General features: G+C 60.9%; 1 protein-coding gene across 1 annotated transcript in view; it reads left to right on the forward strand.

Moving 5' to 3' along the window:
• Positions 1–16,725: 16,725 nt before the first annotated feature.
• The window catches only part of NOL4L (nucleolar protein 4 like), a 69,904-nt gene continuing 67,682 nt past the window's right edge, over positions 16,726–18,947 (forward strand). The window contains exon 1 of the mRNA XM_059713126.1: positions 16,726–17,095. Coding sequence (XP_059569109.1) covers positions 16,763–17,095 — 333 coding nt within the window. The 5' untranslated portion in view covers positions 16,726–16,762. The remainder of the gene's footprint in view (positions 17,096–18,947) is intronic.

Below are 18,947 nucleotides of genomic sequence, written 5' to 3' on the forward strand. Positions count from 1 at the left end.
CACCTCCCGCACCTCGGGGCATGGCAGCGGGCTCAGAGGTGTTCCCGAGCCGTCGGGCGAATGAAGAACGCAATTTGCAGAGTATGAGGAAAAGAAAAGCCTACGTGCCTCTGCACAGGCTGCGCCCTGGCCCTGCCTCGGTTTCCAAGTGCCCGCTGGGCACAGGAGGCAGTTATGGGACAAACCTGCTATTTCCTTTTATTTTTCAGCAACATGCATGGGTCACCACGGAGGCCCCGCTTCCTCAGAAGCCCAGGGGTGAAGTTGGCGGGTGCTGTCTGCACCCCGGTCCTGTTGAGAGGGGAGGCGCTAAGATCTGGACCCACCCGTGGGCTCTCACTCTGCCGGTGGCCCCTGCCTTTGTGGAGAGGCCGAGCCGAAAGCCACAACACCTGCGGGGATCTGGGGGCCAAGCCGGCCCCTTGCTATTACACCCCCCATCGTGGAAGCCTTGAAGACGGTGCAAATGGGAGCAGCCCAGGACAAGGACCCTGAGCGTGCGAGGCGCTGGCTGGCTCCCAGCTGCATCCAAGTCCTCCCCGTCCAGGAAGGGGTCCGGCCACCAGCAAGCCCCTTTGTGCCTCGACCGCAGAGCTTCAGTCGCCGCGTCCAGGAGGCTGACCTTGCCTCTGGCCCTGCTCCAGGTGCAAGGACAAGCCCCAGCGTGTGGAGCCCATCCCCATCCCCTCCCGCAGCGGCTCTGCACCCGAGGTTACCTGCCGGGCTGCTTGCTCAGCCTCCTTCTCACGGCCCAAGACAGCACCTGGCCCGTTCTCCTCTCTGCGCAGCTCCTCCACGCCTGCTCTCCAGCTGCCCCTGGAAAAGTGGCTTGGTTTTTATCCCCCACTTCCTCCCGCAGCAGGTCTCACGGCAGGGCCGCTCACCTGGGAGCCCAACTGAGAGCCAGGGCGCGGGCCGGGCAGCCTTGCTGGGATGAGGGATGTCTCACGTGGGGCTGCACCCCAGGGAGGGGGCGGCTGGCTTTGCACTTGCAGCTTCTCTCACAAGAAGGAGCAGAGCCCATTTCAGGAGCGGCGCCCACATGCTCCCACCTGCTCCAGCGGGGACGTTCCCAGAGCTCGTGCATCCTCAAGGGGTTCGTCAGCCCCCCGGAGCAAAACTGGGCTTGCGCAGCGCGCCCAAGCACGGTGGGCCGTGCAGCGATGGACCCTCCGTCCTGGCCCTGCTGCTGTTCAGAGCACGTTGGACGCTGCCGCAGCCCTGCCCTCCCATCTCTGCAGACTGTGCTGGAAACAGCTGCGTGCCCGGGGACGTGGGACGTGGGCCCCGGCTGCGTTCGTGGCCCTGAGCAAAGGAGAGCAGTACAACGGTGCCCCAAAGCAGACCTCTCTTGGCAGGGCTATTGCAGCACCTGCAGACTCCCGCGCTGCCTGCAGCAGCTCCGGGGATCGCGGCGGGGATGCCGGCACAGCAGAAATCCCCAGCGGCTCACAGGCTGGACCAGGAAGCCTTTCCCGAGGTCAAGGCCTGCTGCGGTTGCTAGTGAGCGAAAGCCTTTGTCAACAGGCAGCCGATAAGTCTGGCGTGTGAAAGGGACCTGCCGGCCGGGGGAAAGCTCCTGCTAGGCGGGTGCCCCCGCGCCCTCCTGACTCGGCCGAGAGGCTGGACGTGGAGCAGGACACCGACAGCAGCGAACCCGCTTCCTGCAAGGAGCCCACTTACACCAAACCCTGTCCCCGAGGCTGCAAAATGGACCCCCGCCCGGCCCACGCACAGCCCACCAACCATGCCCTCAGCACCGCGGGCCCATGCCCGCTCAAAGCCACGTGCACGGTCTCTGTGGCATCCAGGCTGGCATCTGCACGGGCATCGTGTCCGCACGCAGACTCGGAGAGAGGCACTTGGAGAGAGACCCCCGATGCAGGCACTGGGGGGCAAGCAGCTCCCTCCCCACCCCACTTCCAGGCAGGTCCTCGCTGGCTTGCCTGTCATGTGCAGCACATACACCGAGCCCTTCCCTGCTGCAACGTGGCGGGGGGTTTCTTTCACATTCGAAAGATGCATTGCCCCTTGTCGAAGCCCCCAGGTACAGCCGCTGGAGTAGCTCGGGGCGAGAGAGCAGCTGCCCCTGCACGGGGCTGCGGGAGGGGGAACCGTCGGAGCTGCATCGGGGTTACAGGCTGTCATGAGGCACCGTGACAGCCGTGGCATGGTGTCACCCACAGCAGGGCATTGCAGCCGTGATCCCTGCTCCTGCCGAGGTCCTCGTGCTCGGGCTCAAAGCTGGTCCCTCCCCAGGCAGCACTGTGCAACGCGCAGGCGAGAACATACCCCACAATACGTGTCGCCAGAATATAACACGAGCCTGTGGCTGCACCCCACTATGCCCACGCACTGCAGGGTCCCCAGACATCTCGGGGCAAGGGGCTCCAAGCGTTGTGCCGTGGGACAAGCACTTGGCACCCCCTGCCCTGGTCACGCTCGGGCGGCCGGGAGGAACACAGCCGCCGGGCAGGAGCTGCAAACAGGTCAGCCCGCAGCCGTGCCAGAAAAAATGTGGCTGGGCCACCCCTGCCTGCTGGAGCCATGTCAGACGAGCAAGTCGGGGCCGGTCTGGAGACAGATTTGTCTGCAGCGTGTTGTGACGGGCAGCTGCTCCGGGACAGGGCCGAGGCGTGCCGGAGGGGTGGCGCGGGGGGCTGCGCCACCCTCGAGCAACCCCAGCCGTGCCCTGAAAACATCCCGGCTCGGGAAAGAAATGCGGTGCCTTCCCGCTGCATCTCTGGCTGCCGCAGGGCTGGTGCCAGGCAGCGCCAGCCCGAGGGGCCGCCGGGCTCTGGGGGCAGCCCTTCTGCCGGCTGTCTCGTCCGCCCTAAATCACAAAGCGCTCGCAGGCCTGGCAGTGCGGAGAGGCCCCCCCGGCCGTGCCGGGCCAGCATCGTGGGCAGGGTGAAAGAAAGGGGAAGAGAAGAGGAGGGCAACTCCCACTCCCGGGCTGGAAGCAGACGGGAGCTCCCCCGGCTCACCTCCTGCTTGGATAAACAGTGCCGGCGAGGCACAGCTCGCAGCCCGCACGCAGACCCCAGCTGGGACCCCTGCCCGGGAGCTCCCCTCGCCCGCCTGCCCACCCTTTGGGCTCTGGGGAGAAGCCACAGCCGGGCGCAAAGGAGAGGAGGCTCGGTCCTCGCTGAAAGTCCCCGGAAGTCGGAGCCGGCTGCATGATTCGAGGGGAAGCGGGGGCCCGACCCGTCGGTTTGGAAACCGCCCGTTCTGCCCAGTTCCTCCCCCTCGGACCCTCAACCCCCGGCTTCCTCACCAGCCACTTCCTGGACCGACAAACGCCCTCTTCCCTCTCCGCTACGGGCCTTTCCTCCAGGGCCCCCGCCGCTCGGAAACCCCCGAGCCCCTTCGCCTCCCAGTGCCCCCGCGCCCCACACGTGCTTGCAATGCCTGGCCTCACGCACGGGGCCTGAGGGTGCAAAGGGAGGCCACGGGCCTGGCACAGCGTGGTGCCTGCCCTGGGCAGGGTGGCGAGGCAGATGCCTGCGGGACCCCCCTCCATTGCGTCTCGGGGCGGTGACTTGTGGCCCCGGGGCAATGCCGCTCGGCAGCGCGACGGGGAGCAGGCTTGGACAGTAGCTCCTTTTCCGAGCCAGCGCCCAGCTGCGAGCGCTGCAGCAGCTGGCAGGGAGGGGGTGGATCAGCTGCGCGTGGGGGCCCGGGATCAGCTGTGCTCGGTGCTTTGGGCTGGTCCCTCCTGCTCCCTGCTCCCCACGGGCAGCCGCGGGACCCACGTCCCCCGCCACGAGAGCCCCGCTCGGGATCCGCCGCCGTCTGCCCGTTTGTGGGTCAGCGGGAAGCGCCGGCTGCCGCAGCTCCCCGGGCACGCGGCTCTGCCCTCGGGGCGCTCGCTGCCCAAATCTGCCCCTGCCTTCCTGCTCCCGCTGTCCAGGGAAGGGATCTAACGTTGCTCGGATCCACGCCACGGCTGGGCCACGGGGGAGACGGAGCGATTCCCAAGCGCCGTTTCCCGGCGAGATCTGGACGGGGGGGACTGGAGAACCACAAGGCAGGAAGGAGAGAGATGCTTGCAATTATTATCCGGCCAAACCCTTCCAGCATATTGCAGCCATAGCAACAGAGATGGGCTGTCCCAGGCGGAGTCTGCAGTGCAATAAAAGGCGAGAGGGACGCAGGGAAAGAAAGAGCCTTGCCGTGCGCCGGGCAATCTCCGAAGGGGTTGGCACAAACACACACAACTGGAAGGCACCGGAGCCAATCCCCCGGCTCCCTTTGTAATGCTTTCTGACACACATTCCCTCTCCATGGCTGACTTTGCAAGTTTCCCCTTCCTCTCCCCTCCGTGCTCGGCTTCCTCGCATGCCACTGAGCCATACGGGAGAGGAGGGGCCTGCTGCAAATCCAACCGGGGGGGAAACAACCCGGGCGCTCTGCACCGCCGGCCAGATCCTCCCGGCCTTGACGCCTACTCGCAGGAGGAAGGGGAACGCGACCCAGTCTCAAGGCTAAGCCGGCGAGAAAAATCCGGCGGCTAGAAACAGGAGAGCGCCAGGGGACTGCAGCCCGGCAGAGCACAAACAAGCGCTCCAAAGGCAGGAAACCCCCGGTGGAAATGCCAGGGCGGCCGCCCCGCGTCCTGGGACAGGACCAGGAGCCCAGGCTTCCTTTGAGCAGTGCCTAGACCCGGGGATAGCATTAAAAGGTGCAGGACCGGGCTCTTGCGCCCCGTCTTTCAAGCAAACGGCCCCCAAACACGTTGGTTTGAATGGGCAGGGAGCCGCGCACGGAGCGCCGGAGGGCGGGTGCGCCGGGCTGAGCCGTTATGTGGCCGGGGAGAGGCGCGTGGGATGCTGCTCTCTCTGCAGGGAGCGGGGCTGCGGGAAGGCCCAGGCGCCAGCCGAGGCAGGCGGGGTCGAGCACGGGAGAAAGCTGCACGGGTTTGGGAACGGGCCGGGGACGCAGGGCTGCTCGCCACGCTCTCCTGCGGCCAGCCGCTGCCCCGTCACTGGAGTCCGTTCGGAGGCCTGCGCGTCCAAGATGCTGGGCACAAAAGCCCTTTGTTTCTCCTCTGGGGAAGCTGCAGAGATGGTTGCTGCGGAGCAAGAGGAAGGAGGGCCCAGTGGTTAGGGCACTAGCCCACATGGAAGTCCTTTCTCCTCACTAGGACCTGGTGCACATCTCTCTCTGGGGCCCTCTGCACAGAAGTGCCTGCACTAGCCTGGGTACCAGAAGCAGCATCCTCCCAGTGCCAACGTGGCCCTGCTGCTTGTGGTGCCTGTGGTGCCCCTTGGGAGCACGCTCCAGCGTCTGTGCCGTGTGCCCAGGCCCATTCCCGACCCGTATACGGGCAGCCCGGCTCTCATCCCGGGGCACTGTGAGGTTGCACCAAGGTGCCACGGGACCGGGGCAAGTACCGGAGGAGCAGGTGCAACCTGCTCCAGATGCAGCCGGGTAGACGTGAAGGGGGCAGGATGGGCAGGGCTTGCTTGGAGAGCCAGACAGGAAAGCAGGCCCAGGGCAGCTCCCCTCCCTGCCCCTGCCCCTGCCCCTGCCCCTGCCCCTGCTGCTACCTCCCCGGCGGGGATGTCTCCTGGGAACGGCTGGAACAGCTCCTCGCCCCAGAGAGGCCACAGCACCTGGCTCAACTCCTCCCCTTCACTGGGAAGCCACAGCCCCTGCATTTCAGCCATGGTTTTGCAGTGACTCACTTGGCCTTTTCCCTATTTCCAGGGGCTAACAGCTCACAGACCAAAGCCGTCCACCCGGAGCTTTTGATCCAGCAAAGCCTCTGCTAGAGTCACGGGAATTGCCAAACTAGCTCAGTGCAGGGGGGGCGGGGGGGACGTCTGTCCAGTCCAGAAACCTGCCCACAACCAGCTGCTTGCAACCCAAATGTGCCTGGGCCTGCTCTCAGGCAGCCGTGCCCCCGAGGGGAAATGCTAATTTCTTCCCAACGCTGCATTAGTGCTCGTGAGAAGACTGTCCAGGCCACAACGCCTTCATCTGACAGTCTCCAAGCTCCCAACCACACCTCCAGGCTTGGCGGCCCCGTGGCTCACTGCCCGAGTCCAAGGGGCAGCCTGCTCTAAGCCACGTGAAGCGCCCGGCACCAGCTGCAGCCCCGCACGTGGAGCCCGGGCTGGCGGTTACACTGCCATGGGGAAGTCTGGCAGGTTGGCAGGGGTTTGCTCCAGGCTCTACGGCAGACTCGCTGTGCGGCCTGTGTCCGAACCTGGGTGCCAAGCACCCCAGACCCGGCGTGGACACCTTACTGCGTAACCGGATCGACTGTCGGAGGTGCGGAGACCCCGCCGGTCCTGCCGCAGCCGGCACTGCACTCGAAGCGGGGGGCCGAGCTCCCACTCTGCTTCCCGGGGACCGCGTGTCTGAGTCCAGGACCTCTCCCCACCCCTCCACCTGCCCCGTGGTGGGGTAGCACAGCGGTGGCTGTCGAGATGCACCACAGCCCATCACAGACGTTTTCTGGCATGCAGCCTGTCCTTAGCGCAGTGACCTGTCTGACCCCCCCGTGCACCCCTAACTGCTGCACGTGCACTTCTGTGCACACGCGTCCCATCCTCGTTGTGCGGTGGCCCCGGGGCGGAGCATTTGGAGCCGCTTTGCTGCCTGCAAAGATGCAGCGAACAGGTGAGAACGGTAACGTGGCCGCCAGCGTGTTCCTCCGTGCCATCCACGTCTCCGTGTTTAAGGAGGCGGCACTATCCAGTGAGATGAGCCAGAGACGTTTGTTCTAAGCCCAGACCTGCCGCCACGTCGCTCAACCTCTCCGAGCTTCCCCACCCGCAAAACGGCGCGTCCCCATTAGCGTTCGCAGAGGGCTGGGCGGGTGCAAAGCTCTGTCCTACGCACTCGGCATTGTTATTTATTACCCGTGTTACGGGCAGGTTGGTGGTCTGGCTCCCGTCGCCTCCCTAGACGTCTCGGGAGTTAATGGCACACCACTGCGGAGGGTCGCTCGCTGGGCTGCTCTGCTTCTTGGGCAGGGACTGAGGCAGGTCTGTGTCCATTGTGAGTCCAGCTCCGTTCCCTGACTCACCAACCCACCGCTCGTCGATAAACAGAAAACACGGACAAAGGGGGCATTGACTCGGATGCTGTGAAGCAAATGGCCCCGCAGCAGTAGGCAGGGGAATGGCTGCGCCATCCTGGGCGCACGAGAGGGCAGCAGAAACTGGCCACGCCGGAGCCCGGCTGCAAACCTGGGGCCCGGAGCTGGACTCCAGGCATCCCAAAGTCCCCGGGGGACCGGATCAAGGGTCTTGGCTCGTTCCTTGCAGAGAACAGGGCTGGCTGCAAATCTGGGCAGGGTTGTTTCGGGTGCCGGGTCTCCCCGGGAGAGTCACTCCTCAAAGCACAGGCAGGAATTCCCAAGGCTGTAGCAAGCCACATCCCCGAGGAAGCCTGGCCGGCTGCAAGGGGAGCACGCTCAGCTCAGCTCAGCTCAGCTCAGCGATGCTACTGATCTTCAGGAGCTCTATCACGGGGGCGTTTGAGCAAGTCCTACCGGGCAGCGGGCTGGCACAGAGGAGCAGCAAAGTGCTGCTCACGTTGCACTGCAACAACCTGGCTGGTCCTGGCAGGATTCCTCGCCCAGGCAATGCACCTGCCAGCGCGTCTGCTCACTGGCGCTGCGCTGAGCTGCTGCTGTAAGCACAGGATTTCAGCCGGTGGGTGCAGGGAGGGAGCTGTGTCTCCTGCCCGGCCCGGCAAAGCACTCCAGGACATGCCCGCCTCCTAGCCTGTCGGGAATGCCGCCGGAGAAAATGGCCCTGGCTGAAACCCCGGCTCACACGTGCCAGCCTGCCCCTTCCCTGCCGGGGCCGAGGCCTACGCTTCGCCGGACGTGTCCTCAGGATCGGGCCCTAAGGGACCGGCCCGGATGGAAATAGGCACGCCAGGCGAACGCGTGGGGACGGCAGGACCGGGCCGGGGTGTTCACTGAACGTCATCGCCGCGCGGCATCCTGCCCAGCCAGCCAGAAGGCTGGAGTCCTCGGTGCCATCTTATAGCTTCTGTTCTGCGCTGGATTTCCCTGGAGCCCTGCAGCCTCAGCCTCGTTAATTATGCAAATGAAAAGGTGTTGCAGACACGCCATCCCCAGGCAGGATCCCGGTGGCAGAAGTTCTGCTCCGAACCTTTTGTCCGCGCCCCTTTCATTTGGGCGAGAGAGGGTCCGGGAGCAGCATCCGCCAGGATGGATGTTTGCAATAATTATCCAGTCATCCCCTTCAAGTGTACTGCAACCATAGCAACAGACAGATGTTCTGTCCCAGCCAGAGTCCGCAGCGCTGGGGAAGGAAGCACAAAAAATTAACCCCTTCCGGCCCGACATGGCAAGGAATCCATTTTGCTCCGGGCTTGGAGGGCGCTTTCACAGCTCCCAGCGGGTCCCAGGAAAGAACACGCAACGGACAGCAGAAAAAGAAAGGGCCCCTTTCCATCCCATCCGGCTACTTCCTCCGAAGTCGGCATGGAGGAGAGGCATCCTCCGGTGGTACAGGGGCAAGGTGATGCAGGCGCCGGCACGCTCTCCCCACCCGCCGGTCGGCAAGGGCTGCGGACACTGAGCATCTCCCCGGGCGGTGCCTGGCCCCTTGCCCCCAGGGATGCTGAGCGTCACTCCAGAGCGCTGGGGCACCTGGACGGAGCCATCCCAGGATGGCTACGAGTCACAGGTGACCGTTTCCATCCTCTGCAGTTGGGAGCTATGGAGCAGTCACAAAGGGCATGGTCCTGCGCATCCAAAGCGCTGCTGCATTCAAGCCTGCCTCAAGGAGCATCAGCTACCGGGGCGTGCTCCCGTGTTTCAGGGGCAAACAGGGTGTTTGGGCCTAGATCAAATGAGGATCAGGGCCTTCCTGCCCTCCACAACACCACCCATCACATCCATTTGAAACTCCATTTCCACCGAGGGCGCCTCCGAACAAGCAGCCTGCTCTGGTCGCAAGGTCCCCGGTGCCCAGGGCCAGCCTCGCTGGCTGACGATTCAGCGAGGCAGAAAGTTCAAGTTTGCAAAGCTGCGGGCTGGAGCCCCCCGCGGCGTAAATCAGCAACAGTCCACAGATGCAAACAGAGCTACCCTGAGTTTCTGAAATGAAATGGGGATTTCAAAGGAGGAAGAGGGAAAGGAGGGGATCTTTTGAAAGAAAAAACCCAACAAGCTCTTGGGCCTGGACTTGCATCAAGAGGCTCTCGAGCCATCCTCACCTCTCTGCTGTGTTTTGAGACAACCTGCAAGTCGTGCACATGCTAGCGGGCTTGGTAACAAAGGTTTCACTTCCTAAACTGCAAAACTATTTTTGCTTCGTATGACTTCCTTTCTCACTCTACTCTAGACAGCTGACGTTGGGTGGGCCTCCTGTCTCTTCCAGGTTTGTTCGTGACAGCTCTTACCCCGTCCCATCCCCTCTGCTTGGACCTCAAGCGTCTGCCTCACCGTTTTCTGGCTCTAAAGCATAATGCGGGGGGCAGATCATGAAGCAGAGGGATGGGTGGCATCCGCTGCACTCACAGATGATCACAAAATCATAGACAACGAGGGTGGGAAGGGAGCTCAGGGGGTCACATCCAGTCCATCCCGCTGTTCCAAGCAGGACCAGCCCCAACTACATCATCCCAGCCAGGGCTTTGCCAAGCTGGGCCTTAAAAACCTCCAAGGATGGAGACTGCACCACCTCTCTGGGTAACTGTTCCAGTGCTTCACCACCCTCCTCGTGAGAAAGTTTTCCCTATTATCCAAACCCAACTTCCCTTGCTGCAACGTGAGCCCATTGCCCCTTCTATCATCTGCTCCCATTCAGAACAGCCCAGCTCCATCCTCTGTGCACCCCCCTGCAGGGAGGTGAAGGCTGCTAGGATGTACATCGGTGCTCCCCAGCTCCCCCATGCTGCACCGGGAACCTAACCCCATCCTACAGCAGCTTGGCTCTTTCCCACTGGACTGGCAGCGTGCTGGTATTTTCAGCGCTCTCCCAAACATCTCAGCTATTTCACGGTGCTTCCCTCCCCTGCGCCCCTCCACGGCACCTCAAACCAGCATTCACGCTGTTCCCATCCTGGCCCTCCCGAGCACGCGGGACGATCGAGAACCCAGGTTTGAACGAGGAACGAAACGAGCAGCTACTGAGCTAAGCTTTGCCGGTCAGGCTTCCTTTCTACTTGCAACACCTCTGCCTGTTTTAGTCCCAAGACTCACCAAGCGGTGCTCGGGTTCTGCGATGTGGCCAGAAATGCAACGAGGTCAAGAACGTGGCTGCCGGCTGCCCCGTTCCACCCCGCTCTGTGTGGACTGCCACCTCACCTGGGCTTGACAGAGATGAGGATGCAGCCTGGGAATTATTTTGCCTTTGCAAAGCCCCATTGTTTGCAAGAAAATAAAGCATCATCTTCACTGCCACGACCACCACCGGCACAGCCGAACAGCAGCAGTTTGAAGCTGAATTCCTATTTTAGATGCACGGGGACACTGGACCCGCCGCCTGGCCCCCAGAGTCGGTCCCCGCAGTCCTGCAGCAGCCGCGCTGCACGGTTCCACTCATCACCTGGTCCAGCTCCATCTCCAACCCAGGCCAGGTGTTTTGCCCTGACTTCTCCTCCAGGAAGGCCGACGCAGAATCTCCCTGCTCTGAGGATCAGCCTTCTTGAGCAGGAATGTCCAGAGTATTGCAGATGAGGTTTCACTATGCCTTGCCCAATGGTATGAACAAGTCCCCCTCTGCCCTGGAAATGCCGCTCTCATCCTCGGACTGCGCTTGCCTTCCTCGTGGCCCTATGCCAGTGGAGGTGCACGGTCATCCAGCGATTGGCGAACACGTACGTCCAGATCTTCCTCCGCTGCTGATTCCAGGCGATGATTTTCCAGCTTACAGCAGAAATGTTCTTATTAGCCCCAAAGCGCTCATTGTACTCTTACATTTCATCCTGTGTCCATCCTCACGGTCTTCAAGTCCTTCCTGCATGATATTCTGATTCTCCTCTGGATTACTGCCCGTTTTACCCCAACCAGCAAGTCAGGAGTTTCAGTTAAATGGTCCCAGGCTTAGTCTCACATGAATCCAGGTCTTGATCAGTAAAAAAACCAACATAAGCCATGCCACTACAGGGCCATTGTTTTTACTGTATAGATCCAGAAAGCACCGGTAGCCGGTGGAAACGGGACTTTTTACATACTTTTGGATGCTCTCCTGATCTCCAGCTGCTATGCTGCATTAAAGAAACAGCTACAAATGCAGTTTAGGTACTTTCCTAAGATCATCTTTTCATGCAGCCGATAGATGTAGTTGTCAGAGGGAGCCTAGAAGATGATTAAGGGAAGTGTTCACAAGCCAATCTTGCCACTAGTATGTGGTCTGTGCTCGGGTAGGCTTTGAGAGCCCCTGGCACAGCGTATCCACACAGCTTTAAAAATAGAAAAAGAACCCCTCCTTCCAATACGAATGGGTGGATTTGCCATCCTCCAGCTGGCTCTGAGCGGTGGGTTTCACCGAGCAGGTTGAAGTGCTTGTGGAAGGAAGCAAGACGGTAGGGTCCATCTCCCACCAGGACCCCCGTTTCCTCTGCCCTCTTTGGTGGAGGACGCTTTCCGGTAGTCCCAGATGCAAACACTTCAGTATCACTTTGGAATGACAATGAGCCGTGCTCCTAATGTTGTTTTTGCGGGACCTTTCCCTCTCCTTGCTGCATGGAGGAGATGGGATTGCGGGGGGTACAGGACACAGAGGAGGAGCCGCCTTGCCAGGCCAGGTCAGCCCACCTCGTCCGGCCTGCTGGCTGACCCTGACAAGTGCCAGACACTTCAAAGGAAAGTCAAAGAAAAGCAATAGCAGGCGGCGGGAGATGAAATATCCACCCATGAGTTTCTTCCTCGCAGGTAGAATTAGATGTAGGCCCTGAACATGGGGGTTTTTATTCTTCTTATATATGATTTTTCAACCTGCCATCACTTTGAATCTTTTCCTTATCCACAGAAAAAATGACCAGCGCTTTCTGGACTCTTAACAAAGCTCTTGGCTTTGATAGTATCTAGCAGCAATGAATCCCACAACCGAATATCTTTTATCCGTTCGGCCACCTTTCCGTTTCATTGGCTGCCCCTTGCTCTGGTCTACTGGGAAGAGGTGAAAACAAGAAATACACCATTTTCCTTCCCTGTACCCAGCATGATTTTGTACACGTCTGTCATAGCCTCACTTCTTTATCTCCACCCTAAGCTAAATTGCTCCAATCTTTCCAGTTTAAGTATTTTCTAAGTAGTAAATCACCCACCCATTTTTAATTTGCTTCTTCTACATGCTCTTTTTGTGGTGATCAGGACTGACCACAATATTGCACGTGTTGGCATGCCATTGATTTACAGCAGTTGCTAAAGAGGCAGCCGATGCCCAGTTTGGGTGTGCCAGAGGTTACTGAGAACAGTCATTGTTTATACAGCGTAAATGCACCTCGCGTTAATACGTACACGCTATAGAAACGCATGTGGCCATCTACCATAGGTGAGCGGTGCTGAATGATCACCCCCGTTTCTGCCTTTGGGAGTTTAATGCCCAGCTAATTCTGCAAATGCGAATGCATATTGTTAACTTTCAGCACACGAGCGATCCCAATGACATGCATTACCATGGCCTAGCATGTTGTCCTGACGGGCTTGCTCATGTGCTTCGAGTGAAACCCGCGTTGACTGCATGTTGGCTTGGGACCCAAGACATGGAAGCTGGATGCTGAGTGTACATGGAAATGGCCTTCACAAAATCTTCACCTAGAAAATACAGTAGTAGTCCTTCCTTTTGTTTAATTCTCTGCTTCTTTTTTTGTCAGAGCAACCCAACACCAGACTCTCAGGGGAGGGATCCTCTGTATCATTTACTGGGTAAAGCCCCCAACCCTCTCATTAGAAACAATAGATAGATTCAGCTCGTCATATGGAAGAGCAGGCAAAGGCAGTTAGTTGGAACAATTAACAAATCAAACCAGATGGAAGAAGGGGGGAGGAATCCGGTCAATGGAAAAGCAAGCTGGATACAAAAATCTAAGCGATTGCAATATTCCAAAAAAGCCTAGTGAGCTCTGCACAGCAGATCAAAGGGCGCTCGTTTTTAAATACTGCATTTTTCCAGGCAAGTTTCCATTCTCCTGGTGTGGACTGCTGTCTGGGAGAAGAGCATTAAAGGTCTTTCCATCACACCGCGGCTCGGGCAGAGGCATCTTGCTACGTTCCAGCTATACCCCACCCAAACAAAGTGCTGATTGCGACTGGGCTCTCTTTCCAGGAGCCTGTGACTGATTGACTAGCAAATCAAACGCGTCACTCCCCCCGCTGCAACCCTTCCTTTGCAGCGCTCCCATCTCTGCCCTGGCAGAACCCAGCTCCTGCACGCCTCCCCGGCTCTACAGAGGACCACAGGCTCGGAGGCCCTGGGACTATACCGCTGCTCGGGGCCCTTCAGTCCTGTCTCCTGCTGAGCAGACCAGCACATTTAGGCTCACGCACACGTGAGTAATTTTACTCATGGACGTGGCTGTTCTTATGGGCTCAGTGGAAGTACTCGTGTGAGTAACGTTACTCACAAGCGATGGGATGGGAAGTGTAGGGCTCAGGCCTGTCCGACGCAGGCACATAACTTTACCCAGCCAGCAGCAGCATCGAAGCTGATGGACAACTTGACTTAGGTGAGTAAAGCTACTCCCAAGTGCAAATCCAGGCAGGAGGGCTGTGCTACAGAGCCCTAGGCCTGCATTCACCCACGTGGCTGCGACCCGTTGTTTCAATGGATGTGCTTGATCACGTGCAGGAGTTGGCAAGACAGGGGCAAGGATGAGCTGTTTCGCCGGCCTGCGTCACACCACGCACCACCCAGGCCATGTGCGCCAGGAGAGAACCAGAACCAGGAGTGCAAACAGCAAATTAGCTCCTTAGCACCCCCCATTAACCTGGCAGTGATGGTGATGATGTCCCCTTCAATCCTTTCCCTTACAAAATGCCCTTTCCATCGCTGCCTTGCCCCGCTATTCAGACTGCTCCCCGCGCCCAGAACCGTCTCCCACTCCTGCCCAATGCTCGTGCTCTTTCTCCTTCCAAATCCTCCCGCAACCCTTCCTCGAGCCTTGCCAACCCCTGCCATGTCATCCTCCCAGTTCACGCGCCCCAGCCCTTCTGTAGCTGAATTGCTGCCCCGTCTTTACTAGAGCTCGAGCTCTTCAGGGAAGAGCCTAAACCTTATTCCATATTCTGCAAAGTGCCATGTTAGTCTATGATGCAAAATGGGTGTTTATTAATAATAAATAAAAATAATGCTTATTAGTCTACTTCCTGGTGATGGAGTCTCTATGTTGGATGCTCAACCGTGATCTGGCAGTGATAAATCACAAACTAGTTGAGTTGATTGGAAAATGTCCAGCTTCCATAGCCAGCATACTCTGGAGTGGGTGGGAAGGGCTGGGAGACGACTGTTTGCTCCCTGTCTGTAGCACCCCCTCCATGCAGTTCAGTGTATAAGGAAAAGCAAGCTTCCCCTTTCTCCCCATCCAATTAAACACCTTCTGCTATAGAGCTGGCCTGCAGCGGTTCAGTATTTCCCCTTTGTTCCTGTCCCACCAGACCTTCCACGACAGCCCCTTTCGTGAAAGGGATGAAAGGAAACCTCCACCTCTGCTGTGCCTGCCACTTCCCGACACCGTGCTCAGCTGGGCTTTGGTGCTCTGTGCTTTGCAGGCAGCCCATGCGCTCTCACCAGGTCTGACCGGAGAGGCAAGAAGCTCTTTGCAGGAAAAAGTGGTTGCCAACTCCCAAGCATACCCAGGTTTTTTTCCTGCTGGTTGTTGCCAGGCACGCTGTCACCTTGGGAAAGGATCACTTCCCTGGCTGGCTGACTCTGGAAAGGGCAGAGGCAGGCCAGGTTCTCTGGGTAGACGGGGTATCTTTTATTAGACCAACTCACTAGTTGGAAAAAGTTCTTTGCAAGCTTTTGGGCCCAAAATATATCCTTAGACCAACCCGGCTAGAACCAGCAACCTGCAATCTACAACGGGCATCCAGTTTATTTGTAGCCCCCCCACCATAAAGATGCTGTGATGTACTGGGGATTTTTGCTCCAGGCTTCCCACCCCTTTCGCACCATCAGTGAAGGGGCTCCGGTTCATGGCGCCGGGTAGGACAGGATTTGGGGAGCTTGGCCAGTGGCGCATGGAGACCCATACAGTGTCCTTCAGATTGTGCATTTCGCTACGGCATCTCCGTGCTCTGGTTTAAGGAGCTGCAAGTGTGCAGACACAAGTATCCCCTTTGGATGCTGTTACACCACCCTGGACAGCATTTCCCAATCCCCACCAACGTTTAATGCTTATCTGAACCTCACCAGACCCTCTGGAGGACTCTTCCTTCCTCTTCCCTTCTCTGCTTCACACTCTCCTCCCAATCCAAGCCGCTTCTGCCCCCTTCCCCTCCAGCCCAATCTCTCTCGGCTATCTCAAATGTGAGTCCCAACAGGCCCCATCTCCTCCTTCCCACCCTTGAATGCAGAGCCTGCCTTTGGTGGCGATGTAGTGAACTGGCCTCTACTGGCTAGAAGCAGAACAGCTCAGACGCGCCGTAGCCCCCCTGCAGATCTTCCCTCGGCTGGGCAGGAGCGAGCCCTGGCTCCTTATGCCCAAGTTTGTGACCCTCCTCGTCTCAGCAAAGTCGCCAGCGTGCGCGGTGCTCACAGAGCATCGCAGGGCCGTGAGAGTGGGACGAGAAGGTCTGTGAGGTCGGGGCCCAGCTCTGCTACGCGACTGACTGGCGACTGATGGGGCAGAGGTGTCCCGCACCCCACTCCCCCCTCCCCGCCGTTCCCAGGACCCCCGGCCTTCGCGAGGGTGGAAGTCAAGAGAGCCCAATCTGCGCAGGCACCGCAGCGAGGCCTGCGACCGGCCAGGGCACCCCCGCCCCTTCCCTCCTCCGCCCGTGCTCTTTTGACAGGTGGCTTCGAGCTACCTGCCGACACGAACACACCCACGCCCACACCACCGAGTAGGGACGCTCAAACTTTCGGCCCCGTGCGCCCAATCAGTGGTCTGGGGGGGCGGGGGGTGCTTTGCAGGCCTCGCTCCGTTTCGGTTGGATCGGGCCCCCGTGCCAGGATCGGGCCCCGTGCCAGGGTCAAGCCCCCGGGCTCCAGGTGCGGGGACGGGGTGCCCCAACCCTCCCCACCCCGCCGGCCCTGGGGCAACTTCAGTATACGGCCCCCCTCCTTGGCAGAGGTAATGACGGCACTCGTTGGAAAATGCCCTTCCCACCTGGCAAAGCCCCAAGCCTTCCCATTTCACAGCCGGGGCAACTGAGTCCGCGCGCCCCCGCCCGCCCGCCCGCCCGGCCCAGACCTTTGTTCCCGGCCATCTGGCCGGGCCGGCGGGCCCCGGGCCGGGACACGTGCGCCCCTCGCGGGAACCGGCGGCCGGCTCTTTGTTCGGCGCCGGGCCGGGCCGGGCCGGGCCGTGCCGGGGGCGGGCGGGCGGGGGGCTGCGGCGGCTCTAACAGGTGGGATCCCGCCGAGAGGGCGCGGCGGGCGAGGAGGCGGCGGCCGGAGGGGGCGGAGGAGCAGGGGCGGAGGGAGGGAGGGAAGGGAAGGGAAGGGAAGGGAGGAGGAGGAGGAGGAGGGGGCCGAGCCGCTCGGAGCCGCCTGTGATCCTGTGACAGGAGCCGCCGCCGCTGCCGCTGCCGCTGCTGCCGGTGCGGGCGCGGGGCGCGGGGCGCGGAGCGGAGCGGGGCGCGGAGCGGAGCCGGGCGATGCCGAAGCCGGGGGCGCTGCTGCTGCGGGGCAGCCGGCCCGGGGACAGCGAGCTGGGCCGGCAGTTCCGCGACTGGTGCCTGCGCACCTACGGGGACTCCGCCAAGACCAAGACGGTGACCCGGAGCAAGTACCAGCGCATCGCCGAGGTGCTGCAGGGCGGCCCCGGCCCCGGCCCCGGTCCCGGTCCCGGCCCCGGCGCCGGCGCCGGCGGGGAGAAAGGCAAGTTCCAGTTCTGGGTCCGGTCCAAGGGCTTCCGCCTGGGCAACGGCAGCAGGGAGGCGACGAAGATGGGTCAAGTGGTGGTATATGTGCCGGTGAAAACGGGAACGGTTAGTGCGCTCCGTGCCCCGCGCTGTCTGTCTGTGCCGTGTCTGTGTGTCCGCGGGGGATGCCGTGCTGCATCGCGCTCCGGGCTGGCCGGGCACGGCGAGCCCCCGCCCTGCACCTGCCCCGGCCCCGGCCCCGGCCCCGGCCAGGCACCCCGCCCCGTGCACCGGGGTCCCGGGAAAGTCATTGTTCCGGGCCCGGCCCGGCGGCACCTCATTGTTCCCGTCCTGCCCGGGGCCAGCGCCCGGCAACTTTGGGCGGCCGCGGGGCAGCGGCGTGTGCGCGGCGCCCGCCCGCCCGTCCTCCCCCTCCCCGGCCCGGCCCGGCCCGGCCCGGCCCGCACCACCCGGCCGGGCTCGCAGCCCTCTCCCCTCCCTCCCTCCCTCCCTCCCTCCTCCCGTCCTTTGCACCATCTGCCTGGGCGAGCCGGCGCAGACAATCGATCCCGGCCCCCCCTCCCGGCCGCCCCCGGCCCTCCGGAGCCGCGGGGAGGCACTGCCGGCCCGGCCCGCCCGGGGACAGCCGCCCCCGGGAAGTGGGCAGAGAAGGGCTCGGGCTGGGGCTGGCTTTTCCTTTTTTTTTATTTTATTTTATTTCCCTCCTCCTCCTCCTCCTCCTCCTCCTCCTCCTCCCCTGCCCTCCTCTCCTCTCCTCTCCTCTCCTCTCCCTGCTGCTGCTGCGGCCGCTGCTCTGAGGGTGCAGTGTTTTCTGTGCGCACACAGGCTCTATCATGGAGATGGAGATGGCTGGAGGATGCTTCCATTGAGGGCAGCCCATCTGTGGCAAATGCTTCTAAACGCACTATTTACCTCCCATCTGCTCGGGGAGGGGGAAGGGGCATTCTCTCCCCGCCATCCTGGCCAGAGCCTGCTGCTTTCTCTCTCTACACCCCCACCCCGTCTACATTTCTGCAGATGCCCTTTTGCACACAACGGTCCCATTGTGACCCCTCCTCCCTTCCCCCCCCAAAAAATACCCGCTCGAGTTGGCAAGAAACACCCCCTTCCTCGGGCACAGCCCACAGCAGGGTCCCCCAGGTCTCCTCCATCTCGCTGGCTGCTCTGTGCACATGCCCTGCTCTTCCAAATGCTGCAGAGTCATGGTACCCCAGAGAGGCCACGCCAGACTCCCTAGACCCTGGCTTCAATTAGCGACACCTCCTCCCTCCGGCCTGTGCCAGGGTCCCTGGAACCAGGCCGGAGCCGCTGCCAGCATCCCCCGAAGCCTCCTGTACCGGTGAAGTTTCACCCGGGAGCGCATCCAGACCCCCTATGGCAGAGTCCCTGCAGGCCGGCGGTACCAGACGCCCCCGGTCCAGACATGCAAACAACAAAACAGGCCCGGCCCTTGGGACAGAGCTCAGTTCTCAAAGGGACCCTGTTTCCCGGAGCTTGTAATACCTGCCTGGAGTGAAAAGCAGGGGGCACAGTCAAGACAGAGCTGGGCAGGCCCATCCCTGCTCCTCCCTTTACGCCCTCCCCCAGGTGCCAGGCTTCCAGAAGTTGTTCATCTGTTGTATGATCATTGTTTTTGCTCAGTTGCTTAAGAGGAACTATTAGGTTGTAAATCCAGCCAAAGGTTTTGGGCTGATGGGTTTGCTCTTTTTTTTTTTTTTTTTTGGGGGGGGGGGGGGGGCATTGTTTTGTTTCGAGTATCTATTTAAAAATAACCTGACAAGGCTTGCCTTCAAAAAGGTGGCAACTCAGGGCTCCGGCAGCCTTCGGTGCTCTGGTTTTGTCTAGGTGGGCGTGCTTCCTTCCCCCTCCCCGCGGACAGACAGGCAGATAGTTCACGGGGCGGATGGCAGCTTTCTGCTCAACCATCAAGTGCACGTTCTGGTTTCCCCATTCTCCT

Source organism: Alligator mississippiensis, chromosome 9 (genome assembly GCF_030867095.1).
Source record: "Alligator mississippiensis isolate rAllMis1 chromosome 9, rAllMis1, whole genome shotgun sequence".
NCBI classification, from domain to species: Eukaryota; Metazoa; Chordata; order Crocodylia; family Alligatoridae; genus Alligator; species Alligator mississippiensis.